Source organism: Macaca nemestrina, chromosome 7, assembly GCF_043159975.1.
Source record: "Macaca nemestrina isolate mMacNem1 chromosome 7, mMacNem.hap1, whole genome shotgun sequence".
Lineage (NCBI taxonomy): Eukaryota > Metazoa > Chordata > Mammalia > Primates > Cercopithecidae > Macaca > Macaca nemestrina.
This window is the reverse complement of record NC_092131.1, coordinates 147,945,948-147,970,845: the sequence shown is the minus strand read 5'-3', so window position 1 is coordinate 147,970,845 and position 24,898 is coordinate 147,945,948. Positions and strand designations below refer to the sequence as shown.

General features: G+C 37.3%; 1 protein-coding gene across 1 annotated transcript in view; it reads left to right on the top strand.

Moving 5' to 3' along the window:
• Window positions 1–24,898, top strand: part of LOC105490028 (unc-13 homolog C) — a 699,235-nt gene that overhangs the window by 258,615 nt on the left and 415,722 nt on the right. The window contains exons 5-6 of the mRNA XM_011755257.3: window positions 19,475–19,553; window positions 22,081–22,152. Of these exons, the coding sequence (XP_011753559.2) occupies window positions 19,475–19,553; window positions 22,081–22,152 (151 nt within the window). The remainder of the gene's footprint in view (window positions 1–19,474; window positions 19,554–22,080; window positions 22,153–24,898) is intronic.

Here is a 24,898-nt window from a genome sequence, read left to right as displayed (position 1 = left end):
ATGAGAAAGATTTGGGGCTGCATTTTTTGTTTTCTGCTCTGTAGCACGTAATAATGTCTGAGGTTAATTTAGGCGCACAGAGCATTATGGAGAGAGTAAGGCTTTTGGTATAGGGAATCGCAGACTCTAGAAAAGTCTGTATTGTCTGTTTGACAAACAATGTGTAAAGAAAATGAGTCCTAGAAGGTACATATTGTAATTGACTTGTTAAAAGTTAATCCCTGACACTGTCCTTGTTCCCAAGCCCAACGTTGAGAAAACCTTCAGGAGAGTGTTGAAAGCTGCATCTGGGCTTTTTTACTTCCTCAACTCATTATACCAAAAACCTAGGACCATCTGGTTATTTGTTTTTCTATGAAAAATATTTTTCATTACTGGAAATACAGTTTGAAATTCCATCTCTCATCAGGATAGTGTATCCTTCATGTCCCCTCCCACTCTTTGAAAACTTTACAAAATGGCATTACCTTTAGAAAATAATGTAAAGATGAATAACGAGGTAGTCAGCACTTCTGAAACCATGTTTCAAAGGAAGAAAGGTTTGAAAGAAAGCCTGCCTAAAGTGTTAAGGAGTATTATACAGCTTTAATAGGTCAAATGCACAAGAAAAGAGAAAGTAATTTAGTAGAATACAAAGCCTCTCCTTGACAGTGAGGCCATCTAGTCTTTAAAATATTATGGCAGTTTGAATAGGGAGTTTTACCGGAGTTCATGAAGTGGAATGGAAGGGTTGAGAAAAATAGTGGTGAAATTACCTCCGTCAAGACTCTCATTAAGAAGCCCATTAAGGAATCCAGGATTGTTTCAACAATCTTTGAGACCACTTCCCTCTCTCCTTTATTTGTCCTCCGATCCATCATGAAAAGCACTGCCAGACTAGTCTTCTTCAAACATCACTTTAATCATGTCAGTTTCATGGCTACATACCTACAGAAGATAGATGCAGCCGTTTTGTCCAACATGAAATGAAACTGGGATAAGCTGGAGATGGGGAAAGTGATTATTAGAAAGTCAACAAAAAGAGTTCCAGGCATAACACAATAAAATTCACAACAAATGTGCGTGGTGATCCAAATATAAAGATGCAAATGAGAGCGGATGTGAGGATGAGAGAGAGTGTGTACATGAAGGAAAGTGGACAAGATTTGATATCTCTTGGATACTAGAGGCAAAGAAGGGGGGAAACGACAGGACTGCAGTGACAGTCTGGAGCCCGGATTATGTCTAGCTTGCTGCCAATAACCTGGATATTTTGCACAAGCATTTATTTTCTTTGCATCTCATTTTCCACATCCTTAAAATACAAGAATATTGGAATATATCATTTTTTAGGTTGCTTCCATTCTATAACTCAGATTAGCTGTTATTTAGTATTTTAAACCTCTTTGTGTAAATGATGGTAACATATAAAACAGAGACAAGGAAACAGCTAAAACATTTCAGGGAAAATAATTGGTTCTGAAATGGGTATATTGGCTTGAAATTACTGGCATGTTTGCGAAAATATTTGAGAACATTTAAAAAATTGTTTATTGGCAGCCAGTGTGTTCCCGGCACTCAGCAGAACACATACTCCTTCCCCACTTCAATGGAGTCACTTCCTGTACAAATTTACTAGAGAGAAAGCCAGAGAGGGAAAATATGACACAGAGAGAAATCAAGGAAAATATTTAAAAATGATGGGCAATTCAACATGCCAGTTAGTTCAGTATTTTATTAATACATGCCCAGAATGAGCAAGATGAAAGAAATGCATATTCTATGCCCTATTTAAGTTTCATTTTTCCCTTACCTCACAAGCGTGAACATTGTTGTTCCGCTGAGGGTAATTTTATATATTTTTCGTACAACCATCGCCTCTGAACTTAAGCCAATTACATCATCTTATTTTCAACCAAGGGATTAGTGATCATGACAACACACAAAGAACTATACCCATACTGGTCTTACTGCGCGATGGCATGTTGGTTTCCAATGTGGTTCCCTCCAAAGAGATCATCAGGTTACTTTAGAGTACTATGTGTGGTTTCCAATGCGGAAAATCATTCTGCTTTACAGCAACAGTTAAGATATCTAGGAGTTAATGGAGAGAAGATGTGAGAGTCTGGAACAAATAGTACTGAGGAGGAGCTTTATTCTTTGAAGTTTATTTCCATTTTGAGATGGGACTTAGAAAGATATTTGAGAGGATCAAAGTGTTTTTCAGAGATTAGGGTTTATAGAAAAATAAACTTGATGGAGTCATCTGTGAAACTCTTGTCTGATGTGAAATTAAATAACTGAGACTAGGATTGTGGATAAGGGCAAGGCAAGGAAGTATCTCAACCAGGATGTAGCATCATCAGAGCTAAGGTGCCAAACACGGATCAGTAGAGGAAAGAAAGTCTGGACCAAAGCGTAGTCAGAAGAGGAAATTAACACAGCCAAAAATACAATAGGGGGTGTGATCACAACTTTGGCAATCTGCTCTTCTATTCTTTTAACTCCCTATGCAGATAGTTACCTACAAGTTCATGTCTGCCAGAGGCTCTTTCATTAATCTGTTCCTTAGTTTGGATGATTGTAAATACCAGAGGGCAGCAGGTGGGCCAGCACACATTCAATCAGCTTTAATTTTGTTTCTGTCTGCACAAGTCTCTGATCAAATAATTGCTACCAGTAATACATAATCTACTTCAATGTGTTATCTCCATCAGTGCTCCCAAAGATGCTTTAAGGCAAGTAATTTTTTTTCATTTTCCATAGTAGATAGATTTGTAGAGGATGAAAAATATTTATTGACCTAGGAAATTTCAGGCTCTTATCTTCTTCCCTATGACTTAAGTTCTTGCTGACTAACCCTCTTTAGTGTGAGGTCTCTGACTTCTGCCAGGTTTGTAGGCTTCCATCTTGCTCTTTCCAAGTATCATTTCCGAGATAAAAATCTAAATTTTAAAACAGAGCCATGGAATACTTAAAATCACTTCCCTCTAAAGTCAAGGCCTATTCACTTGCACCTCAACTTTTCATTCATCCTTGCTACATGCCAGAGTTATTTCTAGGAAAGTAGAGATGAGTCAGATCATTTTATTGATTTTTAAAAATTATGTGTTATAGTGGAGACATTCCCTGTAAACAAACAGAATGCAGTTTTATAGGGGCTATGACAGAAGACTTAGAACAATTGTTCTCAGACATTTTTCTGCCCCATTTCAACCAAAAAGTAGAACATCCTCCTGTCAGTAACAAATGTTTACCTTTCAACGCATTGCAGGTGCTGGCAAAGCATATGAGGGAAAAGAGACATAATTTTCTCCTCCTCTTTCTCCCCTCATTCCCCATCTGTTTCAACTGAGAATTCCTGAAGGTAAGGGTTACAGAGATAGGGAGGAAGGTTACCTGGGGATAGGGAGGAGATACTTATGGATCAGTGAGTGTGATGCTACTATCTTACTTGAATGGTAAGTAGGTGTTAGCATTTGCTACTCAGTGAGGAAGCCAGTACAAGTAGAGGGAATGGTGGAGCAAAAACAGAGAAATGTGGAATAGTATGATACCTCCAAGAGATCTTCAAGGAGTTCAGGATGGCTGAAACAATGAAGCTCAAAGACGGAAGTCGAAAGAGATGAGCTATGAGGGGCAATTAAGCCTTACTGGGATACATAGGGGTTTGTTGTGTATCCTGTAAGCAACCAGGGATATTGAATATAAAAATGACATACTTAGATTTTGTGTTATAGAAAAATCACAGAGAAAAGCTGGGCGATCAGGTCAGAATGCAAGAGATGGAATAGGGCACTATTGATGAGGAGCTTCAGGAGGGTGACAGATGGCAAAGTATCCTATTGTAACAATTATACAACATACATTTTTAATACATTATAAAAAACAGAAATGCATCTTAATAACTGACAGTTTATTAAAAATATTGGTAACCTAACAAAGGTTGTAAGAGTTTCATTGCCTGCACACTTGTAAATGTAGTTAAAAGTACACTGGGAAAGAATCACATTTTGACTGTTTTGCTGGTGGCATGCTAAACAACTGCAATGTCTTATTGTTTCATTAAAGAAATAAGGATGATTAGGGGAAGGGTAGGAGGCTTGTTTGCCTGTTTTGGTGCTATTGGTAAGATTGAGAACCTATCAACATCAAAACCTGTAGCATAGTGGTTTGCTACTTGGGATGAAATAGTCAATAATGGTGTATTATTTTATGTGATACTAAGCCACAGATGTTCTTGATGGCTTTGAGGACAGTATTTTGGAAAACGTCCCACGCATTGACAATTCTGATGAAGTCTAATTCCAAAGATTGAGACTCTGAATCAGAAGTTTAATAATAAGTTAACAAGTTATTTTCTGTATATTTTCCTTTCATGTATTGACAAAAATGGTTGATAAATAAAAAAAGTCTGTCATACATAGATTTTTCATGTCCGTTTATGAGCGACCTAAATTTAAATTCTAACTGCTAAGAAACACAGTGTCATAATTTATTTTTTGCACAATGTTATATAAAATAAGAGAGATGGTGTTATAGCTCTGACAAAATATGAAATCAGAAAATTGTTAGGAATTGGTGATTAATTGCATGTGGAAAGTGAATCATCAATTGTACAGACACAAATATTCAGTGTTGGCAATAATTAAAAAGAGCAGGGAGGATAACACACTCTGAAGAGCTAATATTTAGCAGGTGGAAATTATGAAGTCTATAATAGTCATCAGGAAAATCGTATTAAATGTATATAAAATACATTAGGCAAAAATGCAAATAGGTTTTCATAGGTATATCATCAAATAACTAAATAAATACAAAGAGTTGTTTGTAAAAGTCTAACAGAATAGAGCTGTATCAAAGAAGAGGAGTTTAGAATGATTGGTTATCTTTTACCTTCCTTTAATGTTCAATAATGCTAACCAAAAAAAAAAAAAAAAAGATTAATTGCATAAACCTATCAAACAATTGTTTTGGCAACACAGAAATAAACAGAAACACTATGCATTTTCTCAGACCCACAGTCTTTGATTAATTCAATAACTCCTTCAGATACAGAGTCTACACATTTTCTGATTTCTAATAGAAAATAGCTAGTCTGTGATATTAGCCAAATAACTATCAACTGTTCTCTTGTGGAATGGCACACTGTTGTCCCAAAATCAGAAAGATTTTTCTTTGAAAAATTTGCTTGAGAGTTTTTTGGGAAATTTTTTGTTTTATTTTAAATTTTAAATTTTTGTGAGTACATGGTAGGTATAGATATTCATGAGATACATGACATATTTTGATACAGGCATACAATGCATAATAATCACATCAAGGTAAATGGGATATCCAGCAACTCAAGAATGTGTGCTTTCTTTGTGTTATAAACAATTCGATCATACTATTTCAACTGTTTTAAAATGTACAATAAATTATTGTTGACTATAGTACAATCAAATACAAGATTCTGTCCATTCTATCCAATTATATTTTTGTACCCATTAACAATTCCCCCATCCCTCCTCTACCCACCCCTACCCTTCCCGGCCTCTGATAACCATCATTCTATTCTCTGTCTCCATGAGTACAATTGTTGTGATTTTTAGCTCCTACAAATAAGTGAGCATATGCTGTTTGTCTTTCTGTGCCCAGTTTATTTCACATAAAAGAATGACCTCTGGTTCCATCTATGTTGTTGTAAATGACAAGATCTCATTGGTTTTTATGGCTGAATAGCACTTCATTGTGTATAGGTGCCACATTTTCTTTCTTCATCTGATTATGAACATTTAGGTTGCTTCAAGTCTTGGCTATTGTGAACAGTGCTGCAATAAACATGAGACAGCAGGTGTCTCTTCAGTATACTGATTTCCTTTCTTTTGCATATATACCTAGCAGTGAGATTACTGGGTCACACTGTGGTTCTATTTTCAGTTTTTAAGGAACCTCCAAACTGTTTTCCATAGTGCTCATGCTAATTTACAATCCCACCATCAGTGAACGAGGATTCCCTTCTCTCCATATCCTTGCCAGCATTCATTTTGCCCGGAATTTGGATAAAAGCCATTTTAACTGGGTTGAGGTGATATCACATTGTAATTTTGATTTGCATTTCTATGATAAACAGTGATGTTTGAGCACATTTTCATATATCTGCTTGCCATTTGTATGTCTTCACTGAGAGATGTCTATTCAGATATTTTGCCCATTTTTAATCAGGTTATTAGATTTTTTTCTATAGGGTTGTTTGAGCTCCCTATGTATATTCTGATTATTAATCTTTCGTCAGGTGGATAGTTTGTAAATATTTTCTCCCATTATGTGGGTTGTCTCTTCACTTTGTTGATTGTTTCCTTTGCTGTGCAGAAGCTTTTAAAGTTGATGTGACCCCATTTGTCCATTTTTGCTTTGGTTGCCTGTGCTTATGGGGTGTTACTCAAGAAATCTTTGCCCAGACCAATGTCCTGGAGAATTTCCCAAATGTTTTCTCCTAGTTGTTTTATAGCTTCTGGTCTCAGATTTAAGTCTTTGATCCATTTTTATTTGATTTTTGTATATGGTGAGGGACAGGAGTCTAGTTTTATTCTTCCATATATGGATATCTAGTTTTTCTAGCACCATTTATTGAAGAGGACTCTCCATTCCCCAATGTGTTTTTTTGGTACATTTGTTGAAAATGAATTCACTGTTGATGTATGATTTGTTTATGGGTTCTCTATTCTGTTTCATTGGTCTATGTGTCCGTTTTTAGGCCAGTACTATGCTATTTTGGTTACTGTAGCTCTGTGGAATAACTGGAAATCAGGTAAGGTGATTCCTTAAGTTTTCTTTTGTTTTTTTTCTCAGGATAATTTTGCTTATCGTGGTCTTTCGCAGTTTCGTATAAATTTTAGGATTTTTGGGCTTTTTTTTTCTGTGAAGAAGGGCATTAGTATTTTGTTAGGGATTGTATTAAATCTTTAGGTTGCTTTGGGTAGGTAGTATGGGCATTTTAACAATATTAATTCCTTCAATCCATGAACATGGAATATTTTTCCTTTTTTTTTTTTGGTGTTCTCTTCAATTTCTAGGATAGATGTTTTGTAGTTTTCATTATAGAGGTCTTTCACTTATTTGGTTAAGTTAATTTTTAGGGTTTCATTTTATTTGTAACTATTGTAAATGAGATTACTTTCTTGATTTTGTTTTCATATTGTTTGCTGATGGCATATAAAAATGCTGCTGATTTTTGTATGTTGATTTTGTATCCTGCAGCTTTACTAAATTTGTTGATCAATTCAAATAGTTTTTTTGGTGGAGTCTTTAGCTTTTTCCAAATATAAGATCATATCATGTGCAAACAAAGATAATTTGACTTCTTCCTTTCCAGTTTAGATGCACTTTATATCTTTTTTCTGATTACTCCAGCTAGGACTTCCAATACTATGTTGAATAATGGTGGTGACAGTGGTCATCCTTGTGGTGTCACTGATCTTAAAGGAAAGTTTTTCAGTTTTTCCCCATTCAGTATGATACTAGCTGTGTGTCTGTTGTATTTTTGGCACTTTTATTGTGTTAAGGTTTGTTCCCTCTGGGGATTTGAAGGCTTTTATAATGAAAGAATGATGAATGTCATCTAATGCTTTTTCAATATCAATTGAAATGGTCATATAGTTTTTGTTCTGTATTCTGTTGATGTGATGTATCACATTGACTGACTTGGGTATGATGAACCATCCTTGTGTCCCTGAGATAAATCATCTTTGGTTACGATCAGTGATCTTTTCAATGTGTTGTTGAATTCGGTTTGCTAGTATTTTGTTAAGGATGTTTGCATCAAATCCGTGTTCATCAGGGATATTGGCCTGTGGCTTTCTTTCTTTCTTTTTTCATTCATGTGTCTTTGGCTTTGGTATCAGGGTAATACTGGTGTTATAGAATGAGTCTAAAAGTATTCACTTTCCTATATTGTTTCTCAGAATAGTTAGAATAAGATTGGCATTAGTTCTTTTTAAAATGTTTTCCAAAATTTAGCAGTGAAGTCATCAGGTCCTGGGCTTTTCTGTGCTCAGACACACTTCATTGCGACTTCAGTCTCTCTACTTGTTATTGGTCTGTTCAGGTCTTGAATCTCTTCCTGGTTTAATTTTTGTAGGTTTTATGTGTTTAGTAATTTATTAGTTTCTTCTAGGTTTTTCAATTTATGGGCATATAGTTGCTCAGAGTAGCCTCTAATGATCCTTTGACTATCTGTAGTATTGGTTGTAATGTTTCCCTTTTCACCTCTAGTTTTACTTGTGTCTTCTCTCTCCCTCAATCTCTCTCTCTCTCTCTTTTTCCCCCTTATTTAGCCTGGATAAAGGGTTGTAAGTTTTGTTTATCTTTTCAATAGAACAGCTTTTTTTCATTGATCTTTTGTATTATTTGTTTAACTTCTATGTATTTCTGCTCTGATTTTTTTTTTTAATGTGCTGGAATTTTTTTAAAAAATTAAGTTCTGGAGTACATGTGCAGGATGTGTAGGTTTGTTACATAGGTAAACATGAGCCATGATGGTCTGCTGCACAGAAAAACCCATGACCTAGATATTAAGCCCAGCAGGCATAGCTATTTTTCATGATGTTCTCCCTCCCCCAAGCCCTCCCACAACAGGCCCCAGTGTGTGTTGTTCCCCTCACTGTGTCCGTGTGTTCTCATTGTTAAGCTTCAACTTGTAAGTGAGAACATGTGGTATTTAGTTTTCTGTTTCAGCCTTGGTTTGCTAAGGATAATGGCTTCCAGCTCCATCCATATCCCTGAAAAGGACATTATTTCATTTCTTTTTATGGCTGCATAATATTCCATGGTGTATATGTACCTCATTTTCTTTATCCAGTCTATCATTGATTGGCATTTGAGTTTATTCTGTGTCTTTGCTATTGTGAATAGTGCTGCAATGAACATATGAGTGTATGCATCTTTATAACAGAATGATTTATATTCCTTTGAGTATATACTCAATAATAGGATTGCTGAGTCAAATGATGTTTCTGCCTCTAGATCTTTGAGGAATCTCCATACTGTCTTCCACAATGTTGAACTAATTTACATTCCCACCAACAGTGTAAAAGCATTCCTTTTCTCCACAACTTTTTTGCTTTTTTTTTTTTTTTTTTTTTGTAAATTTGTGTAAGTTCCTTATAGACCTTGGATATTAGACCTTTGTCAGATGGATAGATTGCAAAAATTTTCTCCCATTCTGTGGGTTGTCTGTTCACTCTGACGATAGTTTCCTTTGCCTGTAACAACTCTTTAGTTTAATTGGATTCTATTTGTAAATTTTTGGTTTTGTTGCAATTGCTTTTGCATTTTTGTCATGAAATCTTTCCCTGTGCCTATGTCCTAAATGGTATTGCCTAGATTTTCTTCTAGGATTTTTATAGTTTGGGGTTTTACATTTAAGTCCTTAATCCATTTTGAGTTAATTTTTATATCATGTGTAAGGAAGGAAGGGGTCCAGTTTCAGTTTTCTGCCTATGGCTATCCAGTTATCCCAGCACCATTTTTTAAATAAGAAATTCTTTCCTTATTGCTTGTTTTTGTCAGGTTTATTGAAGATTAGATGGTTGTAGATGTGCAGTCTTTTTTCTGAGTTCTCTATGTGACCTTTTTTTTTAACCAATGCCATGCTGTTTTAGTTACTATAGCCTTGTATTATAGTTTGAAGTTGGCTAGCATGATGCCTCCGGCTTTGTTCTTTTTGCTTAGGATTGTCTTGGCTATTTCGGCTCTTTTTTGGTTCCATATAAATTTTTAAATAGCTTTTGCTAAATTCTGTGAAGAATGTGAAAGATAGTTTAATGAAAATAGAATTGAATATATAAATTACTTTGGACAGTATGCCCATTTTCACAATATTCATTCTTTCTATCCATGAGCATGGAATGTTGTTCCATTTGTTTGTGTCCTCTCTGACTTCCTTGAGTGGTGTTTTGTAGTTCTCCTTGAAGAGGCCCTTTACTCCTTGTTAGCTGTATTCCTAGGTATTGTATTCTCTTTGTAACAAATGTGAATGAGAGTTCATTCATGAATTGGCTCTCTGCTTGTCTGTCATTGGTGTAAAGGAATGCTTGTGATTTTTGGACATTGATTTTGCATCCTGAGAATTTGCTGAAGCTGCTTATCAGTTTAAGAAGCTTTTGGGCTGATACGATGGAGTTTTTAGATACAGGATTATGTCATCTGCCAACAAAGACAATTTGACTTCTTGTCTTCCCATTTGAATACCTTTATTTCTTTCTCTTGCCTGATTGCCCTGGCCCAGAACTTCTATTACTGTGTTGAATAGGAGTGATGAGAGAGGGCATCCTTGTCTTGTGCCAGTTTTCAAAGTGAATGCTTACAGCTTTTGCCCATTCAGTATAATTTTGGCTGTGGATTTGTCAGAAATGGCTCTTATTTTGAGTTATGTTCCTTCAATACCTAGTTTATTGAGAGTTTTTAACATGAACGAATGTTGAATTTTGTTGAAGGCCCTTTTGCATCTGTTGAGATAATCATGTGGTTTTTGTTTTTAGTTCTGTTTATGTGGTAAATTACATTTATTGATTTGTGTATCTTAAACCAACTTTGCATCTCAAGATGAAACCAAGTTGATTGTCATGGATAAGCTTTTTGATGTGCTGCTAGATTCAGTGCCAGCATTTTATTGAGGATTTTTACATCAATGTTCATCAGAGATATTGACCTGAAGTTTTCATTTTTTGTCATATCTCTTCTAGGTTCTGGTATCAGGATGACACTGGCCACATAAAATCAGATAGGGATGAGTCCATCCTTTTCAATTGTTTGCAGTAGTTTCAGAGAAATGGTACCACCTCCTTTCTGTACCTCTGGTAGAATTCAGCTGTAAATCCATCTGGTCCTGGACTTTCATTGATTTGTAGTGTCACAGGATCCTTGGAGTGTCACTTTGCTAGCTGGAAACCTCTGGCCACCAGCACCTTCTGCTTGAGTATTGCTTATGACCACTCACCTTGTTCCATCCACTTGCCCCAACTAACTGTGCTTAGCTTATGCCACTGGCCCAGATCCTACACCAGCCAAGGACAAGCCAGGTGCAGAGTGGCAAAGGATGTGTTGGAGAGCAAGCCTGGGGTCCAGCCACTGTGTACAATCAAGCTGAGGCTGGCTGCTGAGGCAGGGCAGGCAGATCCAGGCACCAGCACACATGTTGGCTCTGTGAGATGCTACAGCTGGACCAGATGTACTGCATGTGACTTGTACTGTAGGCACCTATGTCTGGACAGGGGGATCATGGTGGTGCCTGGAAGCTTGGAGACATCAGAAACTGCAGAACTCCTAAAAGTGTGTTAGACTCTTGGCTCAAGGAATCCCTAGGTCTGGGATCCTGGAGGACAGCAGCTCTTCTCCTTCTCATTACCCACAACGTGGCAAGCAGGGAAGAGTAGGGGGCATGTTTCAGCCTTGTTTATGTTACAACTCTTTTAGTCCCACCATTCAGTGGGTCCTGAATTCTTGTCCTTTGTCCAGGAAGAATGAGGCACACAAACAGCTGGAGAGTGAGCAGAGAGGAGCTTCATGGAGTGGCTGAATGGTTTTCAGGAGACCTGAAGTGGGCAGCTCCTTTCCTCAGGCAGATCGTTTTGATTTCAGGGTTTCTATGGGCTCAGAAGGGAGGAAGTGTGTGCTGATTGGTCCATGGGTGGCCAAGGGTGGGCCTGCAAAAAGCACCATAAGTTCTTACTCCTGACTGTGGACTCCCCCTGGAACTGGCAGCCCAGTCCCCAGGCTTCAAGCCATCCCTCACTTGAAGATGGAGTTTCACCACACACCCACACCTTTCCACCCTGGAGCCTGCCTGTTGCCATCAACATGACATTTATGGCACCCAGGCTGCTTGTGCCAAGGGGCACCTGCCAGCCCATGCTGAGCCACCTTCGGCACCCCCTCCCACTCTCCCTGAGCTCTTTGGTGCCTAACTCTTCAGAGGGAGACTGAGGGGGAAGGGGGGCTGGTGTGTCAGGACTTCCCTGAGTGCGCACACAACAGCCAAGTCACAACAGCTTTCCAGGCTTGGCTTCAGCTTTGTTCCAAAAGTGGCCCAGAGTGAGAACGTATGGTGCTTTTTCCAGGCACAGGGAGTGGGTAGAGGCCAGGGAGTGAGATCAGGCACTTCCAAGCCTGTGGGGACAAGGGGGCTTCCCGAGCCCCCGAGAGCTCAGCAATGCCCAGGTCCAGCACCACAGCTAGGTGAGTACAGCTGTGCCCAGACCACCACTGGTAATGCACTGGATCAGTCTTGAAGCCGGTATAGTACTGGGTCTTGCCCAAAGCCTGTCAACCACTGACTGGCTACCACCTATGTTTGCTTAAGGCCCTGATGCTCCACAATAAGCAAGTGGTAAGGCCAGCCAGGCTTGTGTCCTTCCCTTCAGGATAGTGAGTTCCCTCTCATCACTAGTGGGTCCAGAGATGCCATCCAGGAGCCAGGGCTTGAAGTCAGAAACTTTAGGAATCTACCTGGTGCTCTGTTCTCCTGCAGCTGAGCTGGCACCTCAACCATGTGACAAAGTCCTACTCACTTTCCATCCCCTTTCCACAAGAAGACGTGTCTCTCCCTATGGTCACTACTGCCCCAGATTCATAGTTAAGTACTACCTGGCTGCAATGTCCATTCAAGGCCCAAGGGCCCTTTCGTCAGCTTGTGGTGAATGCTGCCAAGCCTGGAGTTCCTTTTTCAAAGCAATGTGCTCCCATCTGGTCCAGGGAAGGTCCAGAAATGCTGTCCAAAAACCAAGGCATGGAATCAGAGACCCCAAGAACTCTGGGTCCTGTACCCCACTGTGGCCAAGCTGGTACCTAAGCTGCAAGACAAAATCTCTTTCACTCTTTCCTCTCCATTTCTCAAGCAGAATGGATCTCTCCCCATTACCGTCACGGCTGGGAATATGCTGCGTTACACCAATACCAGCGTGTCTCTGAGTCTCACCCAATGCCCATGGCAAGTACTACCTGGCTACAGCTCCTGATTATTTAGGGACCAAGGGTATTTTAGTCAGCAGGTAATGAATCCTGCCAGGACTGGATTCTTTCCTTCAAGGCAGCATGTTCCCTTCTGGCCTAGGGTGTGCCTGGAACTGTTGTTTAAGAGCCATGGCCTGGAATGGGAGTCTCAGAATTCTGATTCCCTATTCTACTGTGGCTGTGCTGGGTTCCAGCTTGCGAGATAAAGTCCTCTTACTCTTCCCTCTCCTCTCCTCAAGCAGAGGGAAAGTGTCTATCCCAGACCTGTGAGCTGTGCTACCTGGGGTTGGGGAAATAGGTGGTACAAACTCTCCCTTAGCCACCCTAGATGGGCAAATCTAGGTCATTTGCCCAAGTCCACTGGCTCTAAGCATAGCACAGCATCAGGATTTTCAGTTCTTGTGCCTAGACTGCCTTCAAGTTTATTTTGGACGCAGGAACACTGTAGACGTTAGTGGCGAGGCTTGCCAGAACTCAGGATCCAACAGCTGGGACGGGCTAGTCCCCACTTGCTAGGGCTGGTATAAATGCTCCTTCTATGGGCCCTGGCTGAGTTCTGCCTGTTGTTGCTTTCTGCTGTGACAGGACAGCATTGAGTTCCAATGTTCCAATGCAAAGTCGCACAGTTACTGCACTCTCCCTCCCTCAAGCACTCAGATTCTCTCTCCATGCCATGTGGTCACTGCCAAGGGATCAGTGAGGGGTGGCATCAATAATTATACACTTTCATTCTGATGCTCTCCAGAGCCTCTTTTAGTGATATAAGTTAAAACCAAATACTATGATTGCTCACCTGATATTTCGTTCTGATGAAGGTGCTTTTTTGTGTGGATGTTTGTTCAATTTGGTATTCCTGTGGAGAGGATGATTGCTAGAGGCTTCTATTCAGCCATGTTGCTCTACTTCCTTGAAAGCTGAGTCTTTTTTAATCACCTTACCATTTGTTTATTATTATTTTTAAATGATTGGAATAATTGTACATATTTATCATGTACAACATTATGTTTTGAAGTATATTTACATTGTGAAATGGCAAAATCTAGCTGGTGAACACATGTGTTATCTCAGATAGTTATATTTGTGGGGTGAGTACACTTAACATCCACTCTCTTAATGTTTTTCCAGAATATAGTATATTGTTATGAACTATATTCAACCAATTTACAATAGATCTCTTAAACTTACTCCTCCTGTGTAAATTTTCTGTATCTTTTGACCAATATCTCCCGAACCTCCCCTTCCCCACCGTCCACCTCTTGTAACTACCACTCTATTCCCTAGTTCTGAAATCAACTTTTTTAGGTTGCACATGTGATTGAGATCATGTGGTATTTGTGTTTCTACGGATGGCTTATTTCACTTAACATCATGTCCTTCAGATTCATCCATTATCACAAATAGCAGGATTTTATTTTTTTTTAAGACTGACTGGTATTCTTTTGTGTATATATACCACATTTTCTTTATCCATTAATCCACTGATAGACACTTAGGTTGATTTCATATCCTGGCTATATTGTGAACAATGTGGCAATAAATGTAGGAGTGAAGATATTTTTTCAACATATTGATTTCATTTTATTTGAATATACACCCATTGGTAGGAGTAACGAATTACATGGTAGTTCTGTTTTTAAGTTATTTGAGGAATCTACACCTTGTTTTCCACAATGGCTGTATTAATTTACATTTCCACCAACAATGTGCAAAGGTCCCTTTTTCTCCATTTCATCACCAACACTTGTTACCTTTTATTATTTTCATGATAACCCTTGTATCACTTGTGAGATGATATTTCATTGTAGTTTAAATTTGCATTTCACTAATAACTAGTGGTATTGTGTATTTTTTTATATCCTGCTTGATAATTTTCACGTGATATTTTCCTGGTGTCTTCTCAAATTTCTTTTGCAATCTATATACATTCAATATGTTATTAGTCAATTTTGAGTGAAAATAATAATCTCTCCTTAATCAGTAAAATCAGCTTTTATTTTCTTTATCTAAAAATGAAGTGTCTTAAAATTACAGAACATACGTAATTTGTATACTCTATATTGCATTTATTTATAACAAGACAATTAACGGAACCTGAGTCAAGGCATAGAGCAATATACTGTACATCTTAGATTTTATTAAATTCAGTAGACTCATTTAAATATTGTGGAAAGAACTGAGAAACAAAAGAAAACCACTGAAAATATTTAAACTGTGTTGGCTAAGAGTGTATATTTTAAAGGTCTCGCTACAAAAAATAAGTGAGGTGATAAGTGTGTGAATTAACTTGATTCAATCCGCCGACACTGCATACCTATATCAAAACATTACATTGTACCCCATAAATATGGATAGTTATATGTTAATTAAATTATTAATAAAAACTTTGTAATAGAGCTGATATTGAATTTGAGCATGCTTGATTTAGACTTTAAAATAATATCCATTTTGTTAATTTAATGTGATCATTGACTTTCCAAATATTTCCATCGATGTCTTCAGTTTTTTATCCCACCTGTAATGCCTATAGTCTACTATGTCTGTTTTCCTAAGGAGAACACTTGAATAGTTGGAGAGTGGTCATTTGAGGAAGACTGAGGCTATTTTGTGCAATGAAACAGGGTTGTGATCTGAAGATAACACTTTCCTGAAATACATTGAAAAAATATCCAAATGATGGCAAAACTGGTCCATGTATCTTATTTCTTAACAAAATACTTATTGATTATTAAGAACATTAAGTATGAGATAAAATGATCCTGCAGTGGAAATCAATCTGTGTAATATAATAGTTTCATTAAATATAAAATAATATTGATTGTAGCCCTCAGTTCACATGAGTTTTAGAGATATAGGATATCCCAATCAGATAAGCAGTGGAGCATGGTAAGTCATAAACTGTGTGCTCAAATCTGGGCGCTGCCATTTCAGATCTAAATAGTGACCTTGGGTATGATTTTGAAGGATTCTATGTTTTCATTTTCTTATTATAAAATGAGATAAATAATTGTACCTATACCTCATATGATTTTTTAAACATACAATTAATTAACATAAGTAAAGTGCTTAGAATAATAAGCACTCTGTAAATGTTGGGTACAAATATTAGCATTGTATCTGTCACCTAGTAAGCACCAAAAATATTAGTTATCCTTAGTGAGTTTTCTGTCTACAGTCAATGACGTCTTAAAACAATAAACTATACCAGAAAGGGCTGAAATGAAACAGTTTCTCTTCTTATCAGACCTTAACTTTAGAGTTACTTGTCTGCTATGGTCTGTTCTGATAACTTCATCTGACTTCTTCATCAAGCCTAGACAGTTTCTTCTGGATTTTAACTATTGCGCATGAACTTAACATCTTGCCTAGAAAGTCAATGATTTATTTATATATGAATATTTCTACTATTTACTAGTTTTTGTTACTTAATCTCTCCAAGATCGCTCCTGGCAAGAAGTCTCCCAATAAATATTACAAAAATAGTTTACATTTATGTAGACTTTATCCATATGTGTCAAGTGCTTCTCTATTCATGAGGTGAGGTCAGTAAGGTAGACTGTTTTCAAAGTCATGGTTTACAATAAAATTTTATGTTGCTTGATGGATAGCCTTATCAAGGCTTCTTGTAGGAATGATGAAAATATAAAAGTAAAAGGAAACAACCTGAGAAGGCTATGTTTTGAGGCTGTGAAGGTTAAGAAAGTGTTTGTATTGTCTTGCAATTTTCCAGATTATAAAATGTAAGTTCAGTGAAATTCAGTGGCAAACTCAAAAGAGGCAGAGTTGAATTTTGGATACATGTCTGCTCACCTGGGCTTGTTATACTGCAGTGCTCATATTTGTCCTAGGTCCTTGGATATCTCTGCTCTGATGAGACAAGCATAGAAGTGAAATGTCAGGCCTGATAATGCACATGCTTATAGTGATTCCCAAATTTGTGGGTAAATAAGGTTGGTTCAAAATTTTTGGGTGTACTTTGAAAATTTGAATTAAGTTCCACGGAAAGGAAACCTAAAAGAAATAACGATTAGTGATAAAAGAAAATACACAACTCATTTATATAACACTTTGCAGTTTATAAATCACTTTCTCAACCATCATCCGAATTGAATGTATTTCTTTACATAGCTGTGAAAGTTGCATTATTTAGAAGTCAAAACATTTCAAAATACTTGAAGGTTTATAGTTAACATGATTAATAGGTACTGTAGTGAGAAAATATTTATTCATGCATGTTTTAGTTCATTATTGATACTGTTCACAGAGGAGAAAAAGTAGAAACTACTTGGAATGACAGCCTAATATTGGAGCACATGAAACTGGAAGAATCCTTCTAGGTACCCATTCACTTAGCCTTTTTCCATGTATTTGATGTTTTGAATGTGAAAGGGTCAAGTATGAATTGGCAGGGGGTGGGAAGGAATATGGAAAGATGACAGGAGGGAAGCAAGAAGTTACTGATGGAGTAGTGCTGTGTATTCTCAAGGTGGGGCTTAAGAAAAAAAGTTTATCATTCTTTTCCCTTTTCTATTCTGCAGTTTCTTGACATTCAAAAGAGTATGTCACCAATGGTTCTTTCTTGTGATGTACATTCTCAAACTTTGACTCTGTGACTATCACAGCCCTTCACCTAGAGAGTGCCAATTGTCATTATTCTGGGCAATGGGGGAAATCATATTAGCTACTTTATCATAGAATCAGTGGAGAAAAGGGTCTTTTAACTGTCACCTTTCTCCCTGAACACATTCTCTTCTGTTCTGTTCTTCTCTCTTTTCTTTCATCTTTCTTGACCTCTGCTCCACACGTATTCTATTTCTTTAGGATCAAAATTAAGGGGGACATTTAGTTGAAGTGCACAACTCTGAAAATAATTTGTTCATCCTTGACATCTTTCTTACACATTTGCAAAGGTTTTCATATTTCGCACTTCCTGCATTTGATCCTCACTTCCAAGCATATGTTATAGCATGATTACTCTGCATTTATTAATTCATTTTATCTTTTTTACTACTTTGGTTTTTTTTCTACTGACATGAATTTGATGACACATTTAGTGACTTGTTCAAGACTACCATGTTAGTAGTAGTGGATACCTGAAGAGTGTTGGAGTTAGGATCATGACTACTAAGAAAAATCCAATAAGACTAAGTTTCCTTATATTAAGCTAAGCAGCAAGCACAGAGAGGCCATCTCTCTGCTGGTGGAAAACTGGACTATAAAATGCTATTAATCTATCATTAGCCTTTGTAGCCTGTTACAATGACAGAGACGCCTAGCTATAGCCCAGGGGCATGAACTGTGTTGCTCATGGTGAATAAGCTGACTGTGGGCAAAAGGTCAGCAAGGGGTTTTGTAGTTCAAGTAAGCACAAGGAGAAGCTATCATCAGTAATATTAGCATCTTGTTGGTTATATCAAATGACTGGATTTAATGCAATAAAAAGTCAAATTCAATGTATCAAACTCATTCTAGAGAAACACAGATTCATGCCTCTTAGAAAATAATTTTAATTGCAAACTAATACATGCTTATTAAAAAATTGAACATTACCAAGTTTGTAACAGTGAGTTTTCTCTTTCTCTTACCAAATCTCACTCCACAGAGGTAACTACAGTTACGGATTTTGTGATTATTCTTCTAGATATTTTCTGTGCATTCATCAACACACAAACACACACACACACATATATATATATTAGTAAGTGTATATATTAGTCAGTATATACATATGTGTGTGTGTGAGTATACTAAACTTACTAATACGCAAACTTGCTTTTTCACTTAACATCTTATGAATATTTTTATCTATACTCACATATGTTTACCTATTTCACTTTAATTATTTTTCTCATTGATTCATTTAATCAATATACTATTGATGAACATGTAAATAACCTAGCTTTTATTGCTATTATTTCAAAGATGCAATAAACATCCCTCTACAACTACTTATTTTAATTCTGTGCATTTACCTGTAGGATGAATTCAGATAAGCAGAACTTGTGGTATAATGGTAATTCCCAATATCTTAAATATGTCCATGACTCTTTGAGACATTTTTCTGGAGTTTAATTTGTGAAGCAGAAGCGCACAATAACTGGTATTTTTATAATGAAGGTAATTTATTTAGCACCACAGCCAGACCAAATTGCACCAAAAATGGTTTGGTTCTGTTTTCTCCTGGAGGTAAGAAGTTCCACAGATCTTACATGGTGATTCTTGTCTCTGTGATACTAACAGAAAATAGTGTGTCCATCCAGGTCATGTGTATCTTAAAATTTCAACTATCCAAGAAGATGAGTGGTCAGCAATTGTGGTAGCTACAGTCATTTTTCCTCACTCAACAAAGTCCTAGACGCTTGTATCTTTGCAGCTTTGTGAATTATTTGAAAACTATGGTATCCCTGTCGTCTTTTTCACAGACTTTATACCATGAACAGTGGATGTTTTTCTTACAATACATCATTTTACCCATTGAAATTATTGGTTTTATTTTCTCTTTCAGGGCAGGAGGTGGACTTTACGGTATTGACAGCATGCCAGATCTCCGCAGAAAAAAGACTTTGCCTATTGTCCGAGATGTGGTAAGTTACAACTGTTTACTTCTCTTTGATTGCATGTGTGATTTTTTTTTCTTGCTAAAATGTAATATCCTTCTCATTCACTGTCTAGTCTGTAAATATTTCATGGAATAAAAGTATATGAGGCCAGATGCTACCTGCTGTTATATTTATTATTATTTCTTTAAAATCTATTACTTGGAGGAAATAACTCAAACCTTTTGATAGCTTTTGATATAAGTGGAAATTATAATTAAGTTAATATGACCCTATAATTGGAGCACAAAGAAATCACACAGCATGCCAAGCAAGCGAATAGGCTTTGATGTGTTTAGTGTTATGAATGACCAGAAGTTTAATTCACAACGCTTGAGACTTTATTTAAACTTCTTCACCTTAACACAGTGAATCTGAATAGTTTATAAAGCAAGCAGATAACATTAATCAATTCTTTATTTTATTATATTAAAGTCAATTCTAGCTAAATTAATAAGCTCTTTTATTTAAAGAAAATTGTGGTTCACTTTGGGAGGCCAAGGTGGGTGGATCACGAGGTCAGGAGATCGAGACCATCCTGGCTAACACGGTGAAACCCCGTCTCTACTAAAAATACAAAAAATTAGCTGGGCGTGGTGGCGGGCGCCTGTAGTCTCAGCTACTCGGGAGCCTGAGGCAGGAGAATGGCGTGAACCCAGGAGGTGGAGCTTGCAGTGAGCCGAGATCGCGCCACTGCACTCCAGCCTGGGTGACAGAGCGAGACTCTATCTCAAAAATAAAAATAAAAAAGAAAAGAAAACCATGGTTTGCAAGTCATTAACATCATTATTACTTCTGATCATGACTCTGAATAAATCTGTTTCCTATATTGAAATATGCTGCCACCACCTTGATAAATGCAAAGAATTGACCATGGCCTGTATTAGATTGTAAAAAAAAAAAAAAAAAAAAAAAAAAAAAAAAAAACATCATGAAAAAGTGTCTCTTCTGTCATCCAAAATGTCTTCACATTTTATACGCCTATTTTTAATATTATATGTGATATGAAAAACGTATTTCCCCCATAAAAAAGTAAATTTTTTTCAGCAACAATTACATAATTTTTTATATCAGTAATTTTTAATTTTGCTAAGAAAGGCTTCATCTGGAGGCCACCACTTTAGTTTTAAAATATAATCCTGACTGAAAAGGTCTTATACTGGAAAGTATAACATATCAGTACATTTAGCTCAGATTTCTGTCCTTACTGTGCGGAAATAATTGCAAAGTGTTAGGCTAATTTAACATTGTTATACTCTTTTCCTACCTTTCATGTGTCTAACTATTTACACTTTGTTTCCTCTCACTTCTGGAATCTTCAGGCCATGGTAAGTGCCTTTCTATTTATTTAATTAATATTTTGCAGTCTTCTCAAACATACGTTGCACTTACTCATGGGGTAAAAGAGGGCAAGATGGAGAAATGAAAAGACAGACGTACAAGAAAAAGAAGTTTGTTCTACAAGAATTTAACATCTGGTTCATTTCTGAAAGAGAAAATTATGTATACAACAGGTGCAAACACAGACCAAAATAGGATACAAATGTAGTTTTAGGGAATATCTTTTTCAGAGATGAAAGATTTTCTTGGGTAAACTCTTGGAGGTAATTCTTCAAGGTAAATGTGGAGATGAGTGGAGAGTGACATTCTTACTCAGGTGTAGGCTGAATTTTATTTTGAGTTAATGACTTTGCAACCCTGAGGAGATACGTATATATCCAGTTGGGTCTTGGGCGATCAAGAATGCGCTATTCCACAATGACGTCCCTTTGCTCCTAATGGGATAGCAGTTTTAATATTCCCATATGGAACTTCTGATTTCCAACGTTCACTATAGCACTGGTGAGTTTCTTGTAATTCATATATTTTGGGTAGGAGTAGGTAGTGGTAGTTATGGTTCTATTTTATGTGGTGAGGAAACTAAAGGGACTTGACTCTTATTTAAGATCACCCAAGTTACCAGCATCAAGTGAAAAAAAAAAAATGAATCTGGATATAACAATTCTCAGCAAATTAAATGGGCACTTAGAAAAAATATCTTGAAAAGATATGGAAGAATATTCTAGGGAACTGTGAACAGCTCAAGAACCATCTAATACTAATTATGATTAAGGGCTATCACCAAAGTCAGGCTGGCTCTCTACCAATGGTTATGTATTCCGAATGAATGTATCACAACCACCTTGGGGAATAAGAAAGTTTGAGAAGCCTCTTGCTAGCCTGAGGTGCTTGAGGGGGCTAGTCATCTTGAGGCTGGTCATCTTGCCTTTCTGGGCCTCACTTTCATCATCTATAAAATGTAGGGGCAGGGTTGATGAGCTGTGGGACCTTTCCAGTTTTAATATTGTATGAGTCCATATTCTTTGTGAATCGACTGATTATCAAAATGGCAGGTCCTTACTAACTAAAATATGAACAGCGATAGCTGATATTCTTGCGTTTTCACCTTCTGCTGAGCAGTATAAGCATGTCAACCTCCCTATGTATTAATAAGTTATAATTCTGTTTGTTTTAGACCCTGGCTGCCAGGAAATCTGGACTCTCCCTGGCTATGGTGATTAGGACATCCCTAAATAATGAGGAACTGGTAAGTACAATGTCCATTACTGACTAGATATTCCTCATAACCACAAGGGAGAAACCGTTCTGCTTGAGCTACTCATCTGTGATGTTTAGTCCAATGTTCCAGAAATAACTGGGAGCATGAGGAAAGCCTGACTTCAAACAAACTTCCTCAGGGCATCAGCCAATCATTTTCTTCTCCTCAAATACGCATGAACCTTCCTATCTTGACAAATGCTGTTCAATTCTAACATAGCTTCCCTGTTATTCTCCCCGTGGAAAAGTCCTACTGATTTTTTACGTAGTTTAAGTTTTGCCTCTTTTACAAGGTTTTCCCCAAATATCTTCCTCCCTTCCAGCTGAATGCTTAGTTTCCTCTTCGGAGCTTTTATAGCATTTTTTTTTTTTTTTTTTTTTTTTTTTTTTTTTTTTTTGAGACGGAGTCTCGCTCTGTTGCCAGGCTGGAGTGCAGTGAACCATCTTGGCTCACTGCAACCTCTGCCTCCTGGGTTAAAGTGATTCTCCTGCCTCAGCCTCCCTAGTAGCTGGGACTACAGGTGCATGCTACCAGCTAATTTTTGTATTTTTAGTAGAGATGGGGTTTCGCCATGTTGGCCAGGATGGTCTCCATCTCTTGACCTTGTGATCTGCCTGCCTTGGCCTCCCAAAGTGCTGGGATTACAGGCGTGAGCCACCGCACCCGGCCCTTTAATAGCATTTAATCATGACCTCCATATTGTCATATGATTACAAGTGAAGTCAGCTTGGTATGAGTCCCATCTGTGCCACTTAATGAGAATTATTATCTCCCACAAGTTATGTTGCTTCTTCAAGCCTGAGTTCTCTCATCTACAAAGTGAAGTGACAAGAAAACTGAGAGGATTAAAGAAGTAGATATATGCTTAACATTCAGCATAGCTTAACAATTAGTAAACATAGTAAACAATACATATGAGCTTCTATTTTATTATTTTTATTACAACTATTTCGATTATTTTGCATACACCTTTTGTTTTAGACTCTGATATCCTTGAGGGTAGCACTGTAAGTTGTTTGTTGTTCTTGTTAAATGTTCCTACCACTATTGCTTAGCACACTGTCTGACATGAGGTAGATGTTTGTAAATTCTGATTGAATGAAAGAACCACGCTGATTAGAAGATACAAGTAGGCTATAATTATTTAGGTCAGGGATTCTTCAATCTGGCTCACTGGAACACTTGAGAGAGCTTTAAAACATACAGTGCTGGGGTCTTATTCTCAGTCACTCTGATTTAATTGGCTTCAGGTGTAGTTTGGGTCAAAGGGATTTTTTTAAAAATCCTTGTGTTTTGTACCTGGCATGTTCTGTTCTGGTAAATGTGTCTTGCACACTCTGCTGGGGATTTACTTGAGACAATTTATCTGTGTCCCTCCCTACACTTGGAAACCGATCTATCCTACCTCCCGAATTTTAGCAACTTTGTCATTCTTATAGAATAAAAATTCTGCCAAAAATATTATATTACTCATTTTGACTTTCTATAACTTAATATTTAAACACCATTTTTATGTCTATATTTCTCATTCCCTTCCTTCTTCTTTCTCTCATTGTCGTCTTTCATCCAAATGTCAGTCTTTCCTGGGTTTTTCCATTAGCATGCTCCCCTACCCAGTATGTATCAGTAAAACAAAGCATATTCATTTGACTATCTGGAGGCTACAACAAGTTGATGCATTTTCTACTGTGCCACAGGAGAAAAAATGTAATTGCATTCTCAGATTATTATTCTTTCTTTCTCCTCATTCTTTTTATGTATTTATTTTTTGCAGACAGAGTCTGGCTCTGTCATCCAAGCTGGAGTGCAGTGGTATGGTCATAGCTCACTGCAGTCTCAACCTCCAGAGCTCACATGATCCTCTGGCCTCTGCCTTCTGGGTAGTTGAGGCTACAGGCATGTGCCACCACACTCAGCTAGTATTTTTAATTTTAGTTTTTAGAGACAGGGTCTTGCTATGTTGCCCAGGCTGGTCTCAAACTCCTGGGCTCAAGCAATTCTTCCACCTCTCAAAGTGCTGGGATTACAGACGTAAGCCACCATGGCCCCCACTTCCTTATTCTTATCCATTAGATTTATGTTGCCATGTAATATTTTGAGTATAGTTTAGGCATAAGACAAAGCGGACATCCTCTGGTGTGGAGAAAGCTGCATATTGCTTGCTGAATCTCAAAACATCTAGTCGTTTTTTTGAGTAAATAATACACGCTGAAGAATTTTATTGATAAACTCCTGCAGTGTTCCTTTCCTATGTTTTAAAACATGGTATTTGATTTGTACTGTTTTCTTTGACATTAGTATTTGAACTAATTCCTTTCACAAGTTAACAGGAAAGCATAGAAATTAGTGGAATGTGGAATGCTACTGTATTTTCTGAGTCCTGAACAGAGAACATATCCTCAATTTAAGGTTAAATCAGCTATTGATCTGCTTTTCAACAACTTAATAATATCACCTTTACTCCTTTAGTTTCAGAAGACCTCAGTAAAAAACTCTGTGTTGGTGTGTTGGTGTTGAATGGATGAACAGAATCCATCAGTTCCCTCTCAAATTCATAAGGCTCATTTCCCTGGGACCCATGCCTCAAAAAGTAAATGAACTATGACTTCTGTACAACAGGCATATTAAATGTCACTCTTGACGAGCTGTCACATTCAGTCATTACACAGGCAACTAACATAAATGCTGTAGCAAATAATTTGCACTTCTTGGTGCTGAAAATCTTCCTAGGCAC